Source organism: Sinohyriopsis cumingii, chromosome 19 (genome assembly GCF_028554795.1).
Source record: "Sinohyriopsis cumingii isolate HCF-2022 chromosome 19, ASM2855479v2, whole genome shotgun sequence".
Taxonomy (NCBI): domain Eukaryota; kingdom Metazoa; phylum Mollusca; class Bivalvia; order Unionida; family Unionidae; genus Sinohyriopsis; species Sinohyriopsis cumingii.
In genome coordinates this window covers 16,334,022-16,354,222 of record NC_142979.1, presented here as the reverse complement: position 1 = coordinate 16,354,222, position 20,201 = coordinate 16,334,022, and the positions used below count along the sequence as shown (strand labels likewise).

General features: G+C 40.2%; 1 protein-coding gene across 2 annotated transcripts; it reads left to right on the top strand.

The window, feature by feature from the left end:
* Positions 1-2,802: 2,802 nt before the first annotated feature.
* LOC149775189 (histone H2A-like) lies at positions 2,803-6,467 on the top strand. 2 transcript variants are annotated; one of them, XM_089943217.1, is made up of 2 exons: positions 2,803-2,877; positions 5,667-6,467. In XM_089943217.1, exons 1-2 carry the CDS (start codon positions 2,869-2,871, stop codon positions 6,075-6,077), a joined length of 420 nt encoding a protein of 139 aa, XP_089799343.1. In that variant the 5' UTR covers positions 2,803-2,868; the 3' UTR covers positions 6,078-6,467. The 2 variants fall into 2 exon arrangements, with proteins under 2 accessions (XP_089799343.1, XP_089799342.1); XM_089943216.1 differs by lacking the exon at positions 2,803-2,877 and adding an exon at positions 4,203-4,320.
* Positions 6,468-20,201: the final 13,734 nt, after the last annotated feature.

Sequence of the window (20,201 nt, the reverse complement as noted above, 5' to 3'; positions counted from 1 at the left end):
TCAAAGAAATGTCTTTGTCCAAGATTTCTGTATTAGCACTTAAATATTTCCAGGAAAACGAATTAATCTTTTAGAATCCAAATAATTTTAATAAAATTAAAATGTAACTCCAAACTGGTCACAACAAAACGAATACCATGACATCAAGTGTTTTCAAGCCCAAACTGACTAAATTCTCTATAAACATCGGTATTAAACATGACTACTGCGCAATTCCGGTAAAACCAGTATTTCGAAATAGAGGCTATTTACATCTAAAGTCATGTATTCCGAGTACGACCATGAGAAAAGACAATCATTTTACTCCAAGAATAAGATAAAAATAGAAAGTTGATTACTTGACTCACTGTTTCTGAATCAAGGTCGGGAACAAGGTCAGCTTTAGGTTTTACGACAAAGAATTCAGGCCAAACTAATCTCTGGAAGATGCCAAATTCAGTAAACAAAATTACATACTTTAACATGAAATACATTATTTTTTTTAAACTTACAGATAATTCAATTAAATCAAATACAAATTAAATCAAATAGAGATAACACTTGTTTATTTTAGAATGGCCAAACAAGAAAGGAAATACAAAAGGCCTAAAGGGAACGCCAGACGGCTAAAGGTCAGGTGTTCCTCCAAAAAAGAGAGCTAGGCAAAGGCAATATTATGTGCCATGGCCACAAGTAAGAAGAAAAGGGAGGAGAGAAACATGAAAAATAAATGAAGAAACAGTCTTTCACAGCTGAGAAAAAAAAATGAAGAAAGCAACGAATGCATAAATGAACAGACCAGTGGATATGAGAGTGATATTGTACCAAGAAATGAATAGCAGAATGATCACGTGATAGTAAGGATACCATTTATTACTAAAAGTAACAAAGGAAAAGGTTTGCAGATGATCAGGCGTAGGGCTCTTGCGCGTTCCCACAAAAAATATAGTTATTCTGAAATCTAAATTTCAAACCTGAGACGTAAGATAAAGACCAAAAATAAGAAAATTGAGCGACTAAGTAAAAATCTCAGACTGTTGACAGCATCTAAGGTATTAACACCAAGTAAACGAGCCGTTGCAGATGTTGAAAATGTATGTCTGACCTAAAGAAGACGGAATCTTGTAAGAAGAAAGCTCCTTGTATGCAGTGCAGTTTGTCCGAAATAAAAGCGTTAAAATAGTTGTTTGAACTTCCGTGTTTTACACTACGACACATACGTTACCATTCTACGTTACAAAAACATTTTATAAAACACATTAGTTATTTTGTTTTATTTTAACAATTTCGCGAATTAGCTTAATTAGGAATAAAATCTTTGATCATTTTACCTTCCTATAAAATATAAAATAAGTGATAATGATTATATCAGACCAATGAGCATGTGAATAATGATGTTCAACTGTCACATGCAGGAGAAAATGTGATGTGATTTGGATTTTTAACGTAGCTTTAACAGTTTTTCAGTCATATCGCTACGATGTCTGCAATGTGGCAGTTTATAGTGATGTCTAGCACTGGGGCATCATACCGCAGACATGTAGCATAATGTCCCACCCAGTCACATTATCCTGACACCGGGCCGACCAGTCCTAACACTAACCTCTTAATGCTGAGCGCCAAGCGAGGGAGCTGTTAGTACCAATTTGTAAGTCTTTGGTATAACTCGGCCGGGGATCGAACCCACGACCTCCCACATCCGAGGCGGACGCTCTAACCACTAGGCCACCGGAGCGGTGCAGGAGAAAATACTAAAATGACGAATGTACGTGTTTAATATGGTTAATCAAACATATTTGTAACAATTTCATGCCATATTTTCATGACCAAAAGGGAACCAAGAAAACTGAGTGAAAACAATTATAAATTTAATGAACAGTCTCTTGTCGTGTGTATCTGATACATACGCTACATTTTTGGAGTAACTGGAAAGGCATACACATTTTAAACTTTCGTGATTATATTTTGAATCGGAAACTGTTATGGTTAGAATGGTATTAATTTGACAACTTAAAATGTTTTTGATGTTTTGAATATTCATTATTATCAATTTAAATGAAATTTAAGAAACGAGGAATTTTGGTAAAGATGCATTTTACTTTAAGCACATTTATCTGTCTTTTTTCATAACTCATAATAGCAAAACGCAATAATGTTTTGAATTAAATTTATATTAAATTATCGCAAAATACCTAATTATACAATTTTCAACCATTTTCCCGGTATAATTTTATTTATAAATCATAAAAAATATTTTCAAATACGAGAAGATCTCTTGTAACGTATGTATTTTGCTTGAGAATTAAGGTTTTAAGACCATATTTGTGAGCAAACACAAACCAAATATGGGTCAATTGGTGTTGTTGAAACTTTTAAAGTTTAAATTTCAGATACTTCTTTGTAAAATAGGCGAATAAAGTTGTTGTTTCTATAACTTTTTGTTTCTTTCTTCCATTTTTATACGTCTAATTGTGCCTCATTGGTAAATTTGGGTCTTTAATGAAAAAATTAAACATATCGTGGTATATCAATGATACATAGTACATTCTCTCTCTCTCTCTCTCTCTCTCTCTCTCTCTCTCTCTCTCTCTCTCTCTCTCTATATATATATATATATATATATATATATATATATATATATATATATATATATATATATATATATATATATATATATATATGCAGTACAATGTGTTTTCTGTTGAAGGGACTGAAGTTGGTCATCTCGTATAATGCTTTCTTTACAACGATATCCGTTTGCACCCCCCGCTGTGTCACTATTATTAAGTAAACATTCGCACGAGCTCCACCTGGTAAGCTAGTGCCATTCTTTCAAATCGAACGCATTACTGCATACAACACGAAACATCAGAGTTTGGGCGTAGGAACATGGAATTTGTAAGTATATCCAACGTGTTTTTACACAACTAATTTGGCGTGTTGTTTAGCGAATTCTAAAAGGAATACGTATCTGCTTGGATGGCATTACGACCCCCCCCCATTTCGAACTGTCAACTCACCGATCACCAGAGGACACATGTGAAGGGTCATACTAAATATCAGAATGATAAACGCGTACATTTTAGAGTTTATATTTTAAGACAGTGTACTAGCGGGGTTTGTTTTTAAGTTTCAATAAACGACGAATTGGATAAACCTACATTTGCATCTATACACCTGATGATTATAAGCTCTATACCGTTTTATATTGTCGCTGTTGTTGTTGGAATAGGTGTTGTTGTGAAACTAGCATGAAAGATCTTCTCTTCCATTCTCGAAAAACTCTTTTTCTTTAGTTTGATATCTTCTTTTGTATCAAAATATGTTAAGCAGAATATTATGCATCTATATGAAATGTCTTCACCTTTCTCGTGAGTTATCCAGGTCCTCACCCTTCCTCGTGGATTATCCAGGTCCTCACCCTTCCTCGTGGGTTATCCAGGTCCTCACCCTTCCTCGTGAGTTATCCAGGTCCTCACCCTTCCTCGTTAATTATCCAGGTCCTCACCCTTCCTCGTTAGTTATCCTGGTCCTCGATAATTATAGAGAACACATGCATATCAAGGTATATTACAGATATGTAACTTCCTCTAGGGCGCGGGAGGGATACACGATTTTAAAGTCACACTATACTGCCAAGGTTCCTATGTGATATCTCCACCTTGGCCGATTGAAGGACACACGGTACTAATTGTATGTAAAAATGGGAACCAGTCAGGAAATGGAACATAAAATAGCGTATGCATGGGTTTGGCTGGCCAGGATTGGTTGATAATGTAAGCTATTTCTTAGGAGAAAGAATCTTTTGAGAGTTTACCCTAGACGTAAGTGGGGAAAAAAAGTCATTTTTTATTAATGGAATTTCGGTCATTGAACAGTCTTGGGTTTGGAACACTCAATAATGAAATTAGCACCTCTTTATTGCGGAAATGAAAACACATGCAGGTTCAAAAAATGCCGCGTCTCATTTTTTTTACTTTCTCCATAGAGAAACTGTCATCCAGGTTTCATCTATTATGATATGTATATGTTTGATCATGAGCACTCCGAAATTTAAAGTTAATGAATGTTTAATATGGTGTTTGCATAAGTTTACTATCGGAAGTGAAATAGTACCGCGTATCCTCAACATATATATTGGTGCTTTGTCCTAGCCACATCTATGGGAGTTTGAGTGGCTTCCCTTTGCATGTAATGCCATTTAACCAATATCCTGGTGCATTGTACATCGGCCGAAATTGTTGGGGGCAGTTGACCTAAAAAATGATGTTTTGGAAGTTTAACATCGAAAGTACGACTACCTACCAGAGGGAAGCCATCGTATGTGTATTGGAGTTAAAGGTATTGTTCATCAATCCATTCAATTTGTGTTCTCCCCTTCTCTTAATCATGTAGAAACAGTGTTTGAACAACTTGATTTTGATTGGATGCGGCCGCCTCATCCAATGGAATTCACAGTCCCGAAGCACAGGCATATCTGCTTGATACGCCAAGGTATTGATAGGGTTATCACATCGGAACCTTGGCTAGCGAAGATGACTATGCTGTAAATAAGCGTATCGAACCAGGTTGCTGGCCAGATCCGGTCCTTGGGCCGTAGGTTGCAAATGCTTGGTCTAGAATCATGTCCGTCATTTCTGATGTATTAAAGCGCCATTTCCAAGTGATTTTGATGCATTTATGAAAACGTACAGAATCGCACACACAAATACATACATGGAGAGAGGCGTATAAAAGGTACACTTCTGTAGAGATCTTCAAAAACTTTACTGGACCACTCCGGTGGCCTAGTGGTTAGAGCGTCCGCCTCGGATGCGGAAGGTCGCGGGTTCGAACTCCGACCGAGTCATACCAAGACTTACAAAAATGGTACTAACAGCTGCCTCGCCTGGCGCTCAGCATTAATAGGTTAGTGTTAGGACTGGTCGGCCCGGTGTCAGGATAATGTGTCTGGGTGGGACATCATGCTACATGTCTGCGGCACGATGCCCCACTATAAACTGTCACACTGCAGACATCGTAGCGATATGACTGAAAAATTGTCAAAACTATGTTAAAAACTAAAGCACGCACACACACCCACACACGTTTTACTTGACTTTCGTTTTTATGTCGAAATTTTTTTAAATTAAGGACTGATAATAAAGGCTGGTCAAATTTTTCACATTCATTGGCTGATTTACAAATTGCATCCAAGATTTAGATTTCACTAATACCGAAAAGGATAAATGCCCGTCTAAAAGTTACTCATTTATTTTGTACACCTCTCGAAGTACAATATTTGAGTACCTTAATTAGAAGATCACCGGTACCGGAGAACCAAGCATACATATTACAAAACAGAATACGTAGAAAATGAATACATTTCTTTATCAACGATTAAAACTAGTTTCTATCTAACACCAAAGACCGTAAAAATGTCATACTTCTATCGGATGAAACATCCACTATCATGTGAAATTCGAATAAATGTGAAGATGACTTGATTGATCGGCGATTAACGCAAATGAAACCTTGTAAAACGTCTTGTTTAAAGTTGTCACAGTGGCCGACAATGTTTGGTCTTCGAAAAATTCGAATCCACGCCTTTGTTTTCACGAGTTCAGCATGTAACCCCCTTGAGCCTCTGCGGAGCCCCATCTCTGGAGATTAATTGTGGATAATTCAGATATTTTACTTCCCTGCAGGCAATCGAAATGACAGGAAGGGGAAAAGGCGATAAAATCAAGGCGAAAGCTAAGACACGTTCGTCACGCTCAGGTCTGCAGTTTCCGGTTGGACGAGTTCATAGACTTTTACGAAAAGGAAACTATGCAGAGAGAGTAGGGGCAGGGGCATCAGTCTATTTGGCAGCCGTACTGGAGTACTTGACTGCGGAAGTTCTTGAATTGGCGGGAAATGCTGCCAGGGACAACAAAAAACAGAGAATTATACCACGTCACATTCTTCTTGCTGTACGAAACGACGAGGAACTCAGTACAATGCTGTCAGAAGCAACTATATCACAGGGTGGCGTATTGCCTAATATTCAGGCAGCGCTTCTTCCCCAAAAGAAAGTGAGCGGTGAGAAAGCTCCATCACAGTCGCAGGAAATTTAAACGCACATGCCACTAAAAGGATATCTTTTCACAATGCTAAACGTTTTCTTGCATGCTTCATGTATTTTGTTAGGATGTTCCCATTGTATCATCATTTCTCCAAAAATGCGACTTATCTTCATGTATATCATTTCCTTTTATAACCGGAATGGAGCACATTCGTTTTTTAATCTGTTATGGATGGAGAAGACAAATGTCAACAGGAAGTCACTGTTGCGAGAAGAATATGTGTGCGTGCGTGCGCGGGCTTTTGTGTGTTTGTGGCGAAGAGAGATATGAATGCCAGAAAATGTAACGAGCGTTACTTCATGATTGATTTTAATATCTCATTAATATGAAAAACCTTTCTTGCTAGTCATTCGTTGTGTTTTCATTTTTAATGTCATTTTTTTGTTGTTGCTAGAATTAAATGTATTTCTTTCATGCTTGGTTGACATTTTGTTATGTATCTAATCCAATATTTTTTATTATGATTTTTCGTCTCCACGGCTAGTGTTTCTTTTAAGTACGACGTTTTGGCTTTTAGACATACACGCTGTACCTCTTCTTATTTTTCATTGTTCGCGTGTCCGTCCGTTAGTTTCACAGCTGGTGCAAAGCAGTGTTTGCTTTTGGAAATTGTCCAGAAGAGGTTTGTGGAAAATCAAACAAAAGACACCTTTCCACATTTTAAAACTTTGGTTCAAAAATAACCGAATTTGAATATATTTCCAAAACCTTATTAAATATTTTCATCATAGTAGTTTGAACAATTATGAAACTAAGACACCATTCGATGGCTCGCTCGCGTTTATTCCTTGGAGTCAAGGTCCCTGTCTGAGAAAATTTGCGCCAAAGTTTTGGTAAAATTCTTTTCATTTACTGACGTTTCTTAAACCGCTTGCTACAGTATGGTAGTAAATTTAGAGTATGTGCATTTGGTTGTGGTGCCCCGTTTTAAGCAGTTCTTAGATTTGTGTGATTACTTGTTTGATTATTGGAATTCGGCGCCATGGAAATATTCCTGGCCCGAACTATTGAGCTAATTAATAGGAGCAAATGTCACGGAGTGAAGTGTTAGTAGGTTTCCATGATGTCCTGGTTCACTAGTAGTGAATTCCGACCAAAACCGAATGAATGTCCCTGTCGTAAAATAGTACATATTAAAATCTAGTGGTATACATTGGTAGCGTGACTGCAAGGACGGTACTTACGGTATTAAACCGGTAAATTACACAAGGGCATAAATAAAAAGGGACTTGACAGACACCGTTTATGTCGCCATGTGGGCGAATATGGTGCAGTTATATCGACGAAATGTGCCTGGAAAGCATACATTGACTGGCCTAAGGTGGCGGAGTTAAAATAGTTCCCATTGTTAGGGAGTACTCATATATGTTCTAAGGCGTGAACGGTTGGTGGTACGGAAACATAATGAAGCCAAAACACGCAGATGTACGGTTGATAGATAGTTGGCAGTTTGGTTTATCTGTGGTCTTGCATTAATTAGAGGAAACTTTAGGTATAGAATGGACACGTCGGGCTTTCTGATTTACAACTGAGGTTGTATGGAAGTCTTTGGAAAGTCGGGTAAACTTATGACTTCTAGCGAGAATCGCGCCAGGGTTTGACAACCGCTCGGTCAAGTAAATACCCGTGTGCGTGTAACAGTATTATAGACCGCTCCGGTGGCCTAGTGGTTAGAGCGTCCGCCTTGGATGCGGGAGTTCGTGGGTTCGATCTCCGGCCGAGTCATACCAAAGACTTACAAAAATGGTACTAACAGCTGCCTCGCTTGTCGCTCATCATCAAGGGGTTAGTGTTAGGACTGGTTGGCATGGTGTCAGGATAATGTGACTGGGTCTGCGACTTGATGTCCCAGTGCTAGGCATCACTATAAACTGCCACACTGCAGACATAGTAGCGATATGGCTGAAACAAATGTTAAAGCTACATAAAAAATCCAAATCACACACACACACACACACACACACACACACACACTCTCTCTCTCTCTTCAGAAGGTGCATATTTTCAGTTTTCAGGAAACTCATGGACACGTATGGGAGTTTTATGAGAAATATGTTAAAACTTAAATTTGAGTAAGGTAATGGAAGCGTCGTGGAAGTTTGTACCCTTTTTAGGGTAATTGTAGTATGTTCGAGCGCGTGAGGAAATATTTTACGTCATGAAAAGGCAGCTTGTTATTCATTTTAAAACTTTTCTGAGCTTAACTCGTTTCAAAGATCTTGTTTAATTTGTGTTTTGAGTTTGTTTATATGTATGACTGTCGGATTTACACACGAACATTTTAATTTTTTTCACGTTCAAAATTAAAAATAAAACTTCCATTAAGATGGTATGAGGTTGGTTGCATGGAGGATGGAGGTGAACTTTAATGACAGTATTTTTGACAAGATTAAAAGCAAGGGATGGTGAAGACAAGCTAGCCACTCCAGGAATACCGCCAGTTCCTGTTTCATGTGTTGTAATATACATGTCAAGAAACCAAAATCTGTTCAGCATCCTTTACCACCACCTCGTCATCCGCCTTAGCATCAACAGCAAAACGTGTGTAGTTCTCTGCAAACTTGTTTCTTTTTTATGGTGATGGTTGTGGTGATAATTGACAGAAGAAATTATGGCGACTTTAAAGAGTATATGGAAAAGATTACATTTGCATGTATGTGCGATTGTACAAGGTGTCACATCTAGATTTATAAATTTTTTCCCATATGAATATTGATAATAAATTAATACGGTGGCATATTCCCCAGACAGTGATTAAAAACGGACGGAGGAAAATTGGAGGAGCAGAGTGAATTCTCGGTATGTGCATCTCCACTTGATCACCATGATATTTACCAACCAATCAAAAGCTAATGATTATTTGCCCTTATGAGGTTTTATCATACACTGCATTAAGTTACATGATACAGGGGCCCCGGGTGGCTGATTGGTCTAAACCGCTAAACTTTACCAATCATTGCAATCTTACTTCTTTGCTTGTGATTTCGAGTCTCGCGCTCGGCCAATGTGGATATGTGAGAAAGCTTGCCAGTAGCTTCCTGTGGGTCGGTTGTTCTTACCAAGGTTTTTTCCGGATTCTTCCTCCACCAGTTATACTGACCGCCATATAAAGCCTATCTTGCGCTGAGAAATTGCGTTAAACACACAACAAGAGTAACCGGACACGAAGGCAATAGCTCGAACATCCATTCAGGAGCAGTTCATCTTGCGGAAGCAAATATGCGCATCTTCAGGTGACGAACATAATATTTACCACGTTTTATGGCAATCCATGAAACACTACGGGTTATTTGCGCTAACTAGATTTTGTGCGGGATAGATGGATGAGCTGATGGACAGACAGACGCAGGGACTGAAGGACTACTATATACTCCCCAGACGGGCGAGAAAAAAAACTCATAACATGACGAGACGAGAACAGGTGCATGGAATGAGGTGAACCGTGGTTATTTATAGTGGAAGAGCGGATCGAAACGGATTGAGTTCTTTCACCAATCCTAACATGCGTTACAAAATACAGTTACAGTCTGGAGTCTGTCTTCCAATCCGAAGAGTTGCCTGTGACGTCATATTCTCTATATAGGTGCGCTAGCGTCCGTGCGCAGTAAATTGATGTGACATTGTTAGAACATGACTGAAACTACGATGACGATGAATTGGGGTGCACCAGCCGTGGAGACGAGGAGTGATGGCGTAACAGCGGCTAACAAAACAATTACAATCCTACTTCCAGAAGAGAACGATTTTAATTGGGATTTAGCGGATTTTCTCTCTTACAGAGAATTATTTCCGGTACCAGTACCTTCCCTGCTTTCTCCTTCCTTAACGTACGTGGAGGAATTTAAACAGATGCAGAAAGAAGAATTGGAGAAATTTTTGCAACAGCAGAAAGATGCAGAACAAACCTTTCTCAGTCAACAGCAGCAAGAAGAAGAGGTAAGAAGAAAACGACCGGAAGAAGAAGAAGCAGAGAAGAAACAAGGTCTGGGAGAGAAGGAAGACAGTGAAAGTCAAATGGTCACGGTACTCTGTATACATTTAGCAGAGTTAACGAGTCAGAAACAAATGTATCAGACTTCTTTAATACGACCCAAAAGAAAAAGACCTTCCTTGGCAAAACACTCCAACTCCGTCCTCACTCCCACTACGCCTGAGATTAATACCAAATCATCGGTAGAAGCAGGTCCAGAAGTAGGCCTTGGCCGTGGCAAAGGAATAAGGCAATTAAAGCTCATTATCTTCGTTCCTGAGTTTGTTTGAAGAAACAAACACCCAACGGTCCTTTTCATAGCCACCCACCCCTCTCGAAAAGAGACTGCTCAACGTTTGCCAAAATCAAATAAAACTGAAATCCATTTTTCCCCATAATGGACTTGTTTGAGTGCGTGAGTGTAGGTCCTTATTATAAAAAATCAAAACCAATGTGGATATGTGAGAAAGCATGCCGGTAGCTTCTCGTGGGTCGGTGGTTCTTTCCGGGGTTTTCTCGGGTTTTTCTTCCACCATTAGTACTGGCCGCCATGTATAGCCTATCTTGTGCTGAAAATGGCGTTAAACCCTATAACAACAACAACAATAACAACAAAGATAAAACGATCGCACCATTTCTGGAGAAAGGAGGAGAAAGTAAGAAGCCGAAGCATAACCTATCGCCTCGCACAGCAGCTGAAGTCTTGGCTCAAATTCATGACAGCGATTTTGAAGATGGCATGAGTGAGCAAGAATCCAGACCCAGAGAATCCGCCAAACCAAAGTTCACCATCAGTAACACCTGTAAACTAATACCACATTCGAGAGACGAATGAACACTTCTCTAGAAAATTTAGAACCAAGGCCTACACGTACACGGTGAAATTTAAAGATTTCAAGTCAGATGTACCGCTGCAGAAAATAGAAGGGTTCATTACCGATTTGTGGGATTCTTTGTTAACCACACTGAAACGAAAATGTCGAGCCAACGAAGACGATCGCATGACACTTTCCATTTATCACGACAGTAGTCTGAAGTCCCTCGTTTGGATCGAGTTTAGCAGGCCATCAGAATTGACACCTATCAAAGTCATCGACAAGATTCAACAGGTTCAGCAGTCCAACAGCAAGTTTCACATCACTGATGGAAAAGAGACACTCTACATGGCCCACGTTTATCTTTCCAAAGGGACCAGACGCAAAAAGCTGTTATTGGTGGACGACCTTCGTAGCACCAAAACAAGCCTCGTCCGAATTAACAACCCTCAGGACAAGATGTCATTTTCCCGGGTTATCATGATGGGACGAACGTATGCCGACAAGAACGACAGGGTAGAATGGAAAATGAGCCTGGGACAACATTCGAAAATCGCACAGAGTCAAACAACGAAAAGAAGCAGAACTCCTGTTACAGCAAGTTGGGATATCTAAAGACACACCCTGTGGCATTCCTGAAATGCAAATTCTGCAAGACGTCTTAGCTCCACACTACACATTGAAAGTACACTCTGAAGAAGTGCGCGGACCTCTTTTGTTTGGAGGCAAAAAATTCAAAGATGGAAAATACATTCGCGTCTATCATGACGATGAACATTTTGATGTCATTACCAGTATCACCGGATTCCTGGGATACAGCTATTATTAAGAGAAATGTGACTATGGCTATAACACTCGAGAGCAACAGAAGTATTGTGGATCGAAATGTGAGGGTTGTTTGGCCTCTCAAACTTCACTTGGCGAAGGACAACAACTAGTGCATTTCCCAGCTTGTCAGCGCAATTTTGTAAGCCCTACCTGTTACCAACACATCTGAAGATGCAAGGTTCACAGCAGACATGTGCTTGTCAACTCCTGAAATTGTGCCATACTTGTGGACATGTTATATGTAACAATAGTACCAAGGCACACATTTTTCCAGGAAAGAAACGATGTCACATTTGTCACCAAATTGTGGACATGGAATACGAATGCTACATTCAAAAATACCAAACCCAACAGGAGGAGGAGGAAGATGACCAGAAGAAAGGGAATTTCATCTTTTCAATTTCGAATGTGTCAAGAGATCAGCCAGCACATTCCAAAGTTCTGTGGCTCATCAAGCGTGCGAGAAGTGCATGCGAGAGCCGATATTTAGTCATTGCCCTCTCTGTAGAAAGATTTCTGGAGGGCGTGAAAAATATTTCCAGGACCTAACACGCTGGTCGAAAGGATCTTAGACCCTATCGACGAAACGTCCAGGACATCGAACGGTACGGAGAATGTCATAGCTATGCCGCGGTGACGGCTCACAATTTTTTTGGGTACGATGAACAATTTCTTCTGAAATACTATACGTAACAAAGCACCGAACGTCCTAAAGTCACTTCGAACGGAGCGAAACTCATTTCCATGCAAGTGGGACAACGTGCAGTTTAAAGATTCGATAAGTTACTTGGCCGTGCCTTTGAGTCGAATGTTTAAAATTTTGGAATGACAGAAATGGTCAAAGGCTATTTTCCGATCTTTTTCAATACCGAGGCCAATCAACACGCCGTTTAACCACATTTGCCTGATGCATACTACTGCATCCACGACAACATGCGCACCGAATAACGAGAAGCTTTCTACGCTTGGTACCAAATTCACACTTCCGACCCCATAGACTTTCATGATGTGGAAATTTTACTGCTTTTGCTGTGGCAAATTTCGAGAATTGTTCATGGACCACGGAGGGATCGATCCTTTGAAAGAAGCCTGCACCATTGCCAAAGCGTGTTCCTTAGTGTACCTCAAACGATTCATTACCGAGAAGATTCTAGCTGTCATCCGCCCTCAAACAACCAATTTTATCAAACGTCAATACTCGGGTCAAAACTCTAAGCTGGTTGCATTACTTGTGGATCCAACACGCCCGAAACGGAGGAGGCGAAAAGACTATTGGAACGTATTCCGTGGATGGTTGAGACTTAGAAAACCCTAAGAACGTGTACGAGTTTAACGGTTGCTTATTTCACGGATGTTCGATCTGCTATCCTCAACAGTATACCTTCGTACCATAGAAGATTTGTACGAGGTCACTTGTCAGCGACGCTTAAAGTTAGAAGCAAGGATACCAAGTCGTGGAAATGTGGGAACACGAGTACGATCACCGTTTGGAAACCGATCCGAATTTAAAGTGCATCGTGGAAAGTTACAATTTGGTGGATCCATTGAATCAGTGGGATCGTTTGTATGGAGAACGGACGAATGCCACCTGTTTGCTATACCACGCTGACGAGGAGATAGGAGAAGAAATCAGATACATGAACGTGTGTTCGCCGTGTCCATACTTCTGCAAATATTGTCACTTTGCCGCAGGGTACCCACATTTGTTGACGGAACACATGGACGTGAACAACATTCGACAATAAGAAGGATTGATTAAATATAAATTCTTGCCTTCCACGGAGTTGTACCATCCCGTTTTACTTCACCATTGCCAAGGAAAACTGATGTTTCCCTTGTCCCGTACTTGTTGTGAAACGTGCAACCAAGACCAACCTTGTGAGCACACACAGGAAGAATGGGCCTTGACAGGAACGTGGGTCGGCATGGAATAGTTTAAAGCTCTGGGATACCAATTATTAGAAGTATACGAAATTTACCACTTTCCCAAGACAGAACAGTACCACAAGGGCGACGAGACTCAGAAAGGCATTTTCGCTGACTACGTGGATGCCTTTTTGAAACTGAAACAAGAAGCCAGCGGCTGTCCTTCCTGGTGCCACAATCTCAAAGACCAAACGAAAATTCAAAGAGAAATACTTTGAGCAGGAAGGCATCACTTTAGACCACGTGGAGAAAAATGAAGGAAGGCGATCTTTTACCAAATTGCTTGTGGGGAAATTGGCAAAAGGTCCGTGTTTACCGAAGACGGAGTATTTGACGGAGCTTTCTCGCTACTTTCAGATGATTCACGACAAAACCAAATATATGAAACATCTGGACGCCATTCGTGAAGACTTGATCCTGGTCAATTACGAAGAAGAACTGAAGTTTGTACAGGCCGACGAATTTGGAAATGTCATCATTGCGGCCTACTTGACATCCCACGCTCGCTTAAAAATGTACGAAGCCTTACATCAATTAGGAGATCGCGTCCTGTATTTTGATACGGATATTTGCATCTACATCAATCGCCTTAGTCACTGGCAATCTGACATCGAAGGAGACTGTTTAAGAGCCAGGACGGACGAGAACCCGGACGACAAGATTCTAAGTTTTGTCAGGGGCTGTCCAGAAAATTACGGCTACTAAACCGTGACCAACAAGGAGAAGTACTCACCGAGTGTAAAGTGAAAGGATTGACTCTAAATTATCGCACCAGTCAAGTATTGAACTTCGGGGTATTGAAAGAAACCTTGCAGTCCGAAGAGGATCAACATTTTAAAGTGACCACCTACGTACCTCACAAGATTGTTTGATGCTATGTCTTGAGATTGCACCGATGCCGTACGCTGTGTCCGGAGCGATTCAGCACAACATCACGGGAACAACGCTATGACTACTACTACTACAACTACCATGGAAATTGATGATGTAGGTGTCAAACCTGATCGATGCAAAAGCGATGCGACTCGTTTTCGTGGACTCTACTGGTTTTCCTTTTCAAAGTCATCCTGAACGTGAAACTATGCGGTTACCACCCAACGCACGTCATCCATGCCTGAGCAAACTACTTCACAGTAACCTCATCGAAATTAACCTGTGAAAGAATAATATTTAGTCCCTGTGCCTATGTAAGAATATTGCGACTTTGAAAGTCGATTCCAAATCTTCCAAGGAAAGTGGTCCAAATATCTGCGAGGACTTACCACCAAAGAATTAGCCTGATCTGGATTTATCTACTTGGGTGAAGGTGATAAAGTCAAGTTTTTCAGTTGCGGTATGTCACTTCACGAGTTGGAGCAGAAAGATTCAGCTTACCTGGAACATGCTCTATGATCTCCACACTGTTACTATATATCTTTAGTAGGGCGACCTCAGTAAGCTCTTCGTGGGTACTTTACAAGAGAACCTTTGTGGTTTGCTTGTGGAGTTGAGAGAATGCATTTACCGAGAATTCGTCAAAATACAAGTGAAACGCAAAGATCAATTTCATCCAGTACGTCACCGATGTTTGAACCACTGTTACCTGAATGTTATAAAAGGACTGATTCTGGTGAAAGCGTTCCAGTGGTCAGACATTGATAAAATACCCAAAGACTGGAAGGATTGGTTTGCTACTGATTTTATTTACTACACGACAGAATTACTGCAACGAATACAAGAGGAAGAGAGTTACCAATATCTTTTACACAATCTAATCTTGGTTGAAGAGGAAACTTCTGTATGGTGTGTGGTGTACAAGTTTAGATTTGCCACTGAAGTACGATAAGCTCTGTGCAGAAAGTACACTTATTACCTCTGACCAAAGAAAGACATTACTGTGAATGACTAGCTTAAAAGAGTACATTCACAAACTACCTCTGGAGCTGAGAGAACGCATTTACCAGGAGTTTGTCAAAATACAAGTGAAACGCAAAGAACAATTGCATCCTTTACGTCAGCTGTGTTGGAACCAGTGGTATCTGGATTTATTCATTTCAAAGTGTTCCAATAGTCAGACATTAATGAATCACGAGATTCAGAAAGCTTTGGATGCTACTCATTCTACTTACAAGGTGACCATATTACACTGAATTCCAGAGGAAATAATAGAGGATTACTAAATTCTTTTACACGAAGAAATCTTGGTTCAAGAGGAGACTTCTGCGCGACATGTGATGGGTGAGTTAGTGACTAAACGATTTTGGTACGGTACTGAAATAAAACCACATCTTTTCAAAAAGTACATTTATTACCTTCAATAAAAGAGGATATAAAAACTTGCTACCATGCCACGAACTTTATCAGTCGTGATACAACAAATTCCTTGGAAGGACGTCAATTACACTATTCGGACTGTGGAGGATTACCATCACTTTTTGCGAGAATTGTCTTAATTGAATTTGTGTCGTCGTGTGGTGTGTGTCGTAGTGACTTCCGTTCTCGGATTTCGTTTACCAGCAGATTCCTTGTGGGCTCTTTACGATCTGTACCTAACACAAAATACATTAGGGTGGTACATTTAAATGTACACGAGAGACTCATTCTGTTAAAAGCGTTGCCCTTTCATCTCGATACTTCTCTACCTCTACGGGATAAACAGATTCGTCAACGTTTAGTTACTGATGATGCTTACGAAGATGTGTGTGGAGCTTGTGACTTACACCTTCACTAGTAAAATGTTCGTGACTGGAAAACTTTCGGAAAATCCACAAATTCGTGTTCGTGTGTTAGAAGCCAGTCTCAGAGACGTCCTACTAAGGTATATGGTGACAGCATCTCAATTACTTCAAGTCATCATTCACATCCCACATCAGACCAAACGCTTTTTTTGAGAGAAACAAAAGCCTTGACGCAACTGGCAGATCTCCGCATCGACACTCAAACCAAAAAGCAAATAATTTTGAAACCTGGAGGTAGCGATTCTCTAGGAGGTGTCATCATTAGCTCCCTCTTAAAATGGAATCCTTACGCCCCAAAAATTACTCCCAAAAGAAACCATTTTCCGACTCAAATGTACCCTGAAGAAACAGAGCATTGGTGTCAAGACCAGCTCATATCCCCAGAAAAATATCCCCTTCCTATTTCTGTTCCTAGGTGCCTTATTTGTCAGGTGTTATTTATGTGGTTAGATTTGTTTGGTGTTATTTTATTTTCAGGCTAAGTCTGTTTGGTTAAGACATATATCTTTGCCGAATACTCGGGTCGTTAAGACGTGTCAAAGACATCTGATCTTATTTATTCCCTCAATTTAAGTTTCTTAGCCTGTATACTAGTTATGTGATGTTTATTTTCAGGCTAAGTCTGTTTGGTTAAGACAGATATCTTTGCCGAATACCCGGGTGGCTAAGACGTGTCAAAGACATGATCTTATTTATTCCCTAAATTTTAGTTTGTTAGCCTATACTGGTTGTGTGATGTTATTTTCAGGCTAAAACTGTTTGGATAAGACAGATATCTTTGCCGAATACTCCGTTCGCTAAGGCTGTTTTGGGGTAATGATATGGATTTTGTACGTTTTGGTGTCAAGGGGTGTTTTCCTTCACGTCCGTGTTTGACAAATATAAAGGGAGCGCTCGACAGTCTGTCTACCTCTCGTTGATTCGTGAACTAAGAAGAATGAGCAGCAGATTAACCAAGCTTCTGGAACATCAGATGCACCTGGAATACGCCCGGCGTCTGCTGGATGAGCTGGCCATAGAAGAAAGTGCCAGAGTTGAAAAAGAATAGGAAGAGGAGAAAAGAAAGAAGCGGAGGAAAAGAAAAGACATATCGTACCTCACCTCATCGTGAGACAGACCAGCGAAGCCAAGCCTATGGTGAGGACACCGCCCCTGCGACAAGCACCACAGCCACTACCACCGCCAAGACCCGTGGTTCCCCAGATAGAAAATTGGGATGTGGAATTGGAGAGGCAAAAAAAAGAATGGGAGCCTCAGCGACCACAACATCCATGGGTGTATAATAGACGAAGGAGACAAGAACAAGTCTTCTCTATCCCTCAAACGGAGGACTGGGATAGTGAATCCACTCAAAATCCGTCTCCTCTTCCAACCACAACAGTCAATTGGGACAATGATTGGAGTCGGTGTTGTGTCTGTGGTGCTCGGCCTGGGAGGTGGCACCATTAAGCTGGTGCATCTGAAGTTCCAAACAAAACAGCCCTTCTCAGGGATACGCGGATTTCTATAAAAGAGACTATTCAAATTGCCAATTGGTGAATAAGTGGAGCGATGTAATTATAAATACTGATTCCTTTGCTGATTTAATCGTGTGTGTCTGTTTGTGTGTTTGTATGAGCTCGCTTACGTTTGTGTGGATAGTAACTTGTGTGTTTGTATAAGTGCGCATACGTTTGTGTGGATAATAGATTTTGGGGTTTGTAAGCGTTCGCATACATTTGTGTGGATAGTAGATATTGTGGTTTTTGATAGTATATTTTGGGTTTGTTTTTTCTCCTTCCCGTGTGTGGATAGTATAGTAAGGATTTGTTTTTCTTTTTCCCGTGTGTGGATAGTATATTTTGGTTTGTTTTTGCTCTTCACCTTTATGTGGATAGTATATTTGTGGTTTGTGGATAGTAGAGTAAGGGTTTATCTTTTCTCCTTCCCGTGTGTGGATAGTATATAATATGTGAAGCGAGTGTAAGGGATGTTTTCCTTCACGCCCGCGCTTGACAAATATAAAGTCAAAGCGTTTGTCGTTTGCGTCATTCTACACAATAAAAGAGGATGACAACAGAGTTGTTTAACAAGTTGAAGAACAGTTGGTACTAGATGGTGTATGTCACCTATGTGGTGGAAAGGATACAACATGAATGGAGGTAACAAAGACTTTGTGACAAGTCAAAGTAGACCAGCCTGAAAGTATCCAGGGATCTGGTACAATGCATGATCGAAGAGGAAGTAAAAAAGTTACGAGGCTTAATTCAACCTCCATGTGTGAGAGTGGGCACCTTGAAGGAGGTCCTTGATAATGTGATGAAAGTAAGGCTTTTTTTAGAAGACATATTGCATTGGACAGAGTGGTCTCTTGTGAAGCGGGGTCTGGACCAGCTAAATAAAGCAGAAGAACTAATGAAAAAAGTGATGGAAGAAGAAGTGAAGAAGATAAAAAGGCAGGTGGTTTAAAGAAAGAAAGGACAAAGAAAGTTGAAAATAAAGAGAACTTTGACAGACTAAATCAAACCTGGATGAAGGTGCAGAAATTTCGATCAATGGGTCATCCTGACTTGATGCCAGAAAAAGAGAAATAGACGAAGAAATGAATGATTTAAAAAGTGAGGAAATTGTGAAAGAACTGGAGAAAATAGAAGAACTGAAAGGTCCTTTTCAGGGCCACTCATATGTCTCAAAAAGATTTGCTTTTTTGCCTAAAAATGGTTTTTATTGCGTTGTGTAGTATTTAGTGTTTGTATGTTGTCTGCTGTATGTGTTATCTCTGTCTCTGTCCCGCCAAGCGTTCTAGGGTTTTTTCCCGCTCTTTGGTCCCGATTGAGGTCCGCCTCTTGCTACATTGTTGCTAATCGCCAGTACCGTGACGTCTCCTTCCATGTAATGTATTTTCCCATTGTCCCTAGACAAGCCCAATACTTTTTGTCCCTCTATAGTCCAATCCATGTTAAAATTCCTTATGTTAAATTCCCATTGTCCCTAGACAACCCCACAATGTTACATGGAGAAGAAATAATGAGAAAAGTAATGGAAGAAGAGGTGAAGAAGATAAAAGACAGCTGGTTAAAGTAAGAAAGGACAAAGAAAACAGAAGGAAAACAGAGGACTTTGACAGACTAAATCAAAACTGGATGAAGGTGAAGTAGAAATTTAGATATATGTGACATCCTGACTGGATGCAAGAGACGGAAAAGAAGATAAAAGGAATTACTGAGAAAGTGAGGAGATGATGGTAGAAATGGAGAAAATAGAAGAAGAACCCAAATGCCCTTTTCAGGGCCACTCATATGCCTCGAAAAGATTTGCTTTCTTGCCTAATTTGTTTTTAGTCGGTTGTATAGTTGTTTGTGTTTGTATGTGTATGTGTTATATTTGTCTTTGTTTACCCACCCTGCCTATAGGTCCAATACATACTCAATCCATTCCCTTGTCCATAGACAGGCCCAACCTTTTGTCTATAAAAATCTTTTCCGTAGACAGGTCCAGAGTCTGCTGAAAAGGTTTGTCCGTAGACAGATCCAAGGGGTTTTGTAATGGTAATTCCCATTGTCCCTATACATTTCTATGTTAAATTTCCCATGTTAAATTCCCCTTGTCCGTATAGTTGCCCACGACCTTTTTGACTGGATTTTCCATTGTCCGTAGGGTGCCTCACTATACTAGTGCTATACATTCCTTATGTTAAATTCCCATTGTACATAGACAGTCCCAAATTGTTAATTCCTGTTTGTCCTCAGGGTGTCTTTAAGTCCCCAGTTGTCCCTAGGGTATCCCCATTCACTACTCATGGTTTGTCCGTGTGCATATTTGAGACAAGAGGATCAAATCGAAACCGATCATGGCAGAACGATTTAAATCGTACGGCGAG

Coding starts and splice junctions, on each gene's coding strand:
- LOC149775189 (XM_089943216.1), top strand. CDS start 4,243: ATGATGTTTTGGAAGTTTAACATCGAAAGTACGACTACCTACCAGAGG. Junction 4,321..5,666: donor TATGTGTATTGGAGTTAAAG/GTATTGTTCATC, acceptor ACTTCCCTGCAG/GCAATCGAAATGACAGGAAG.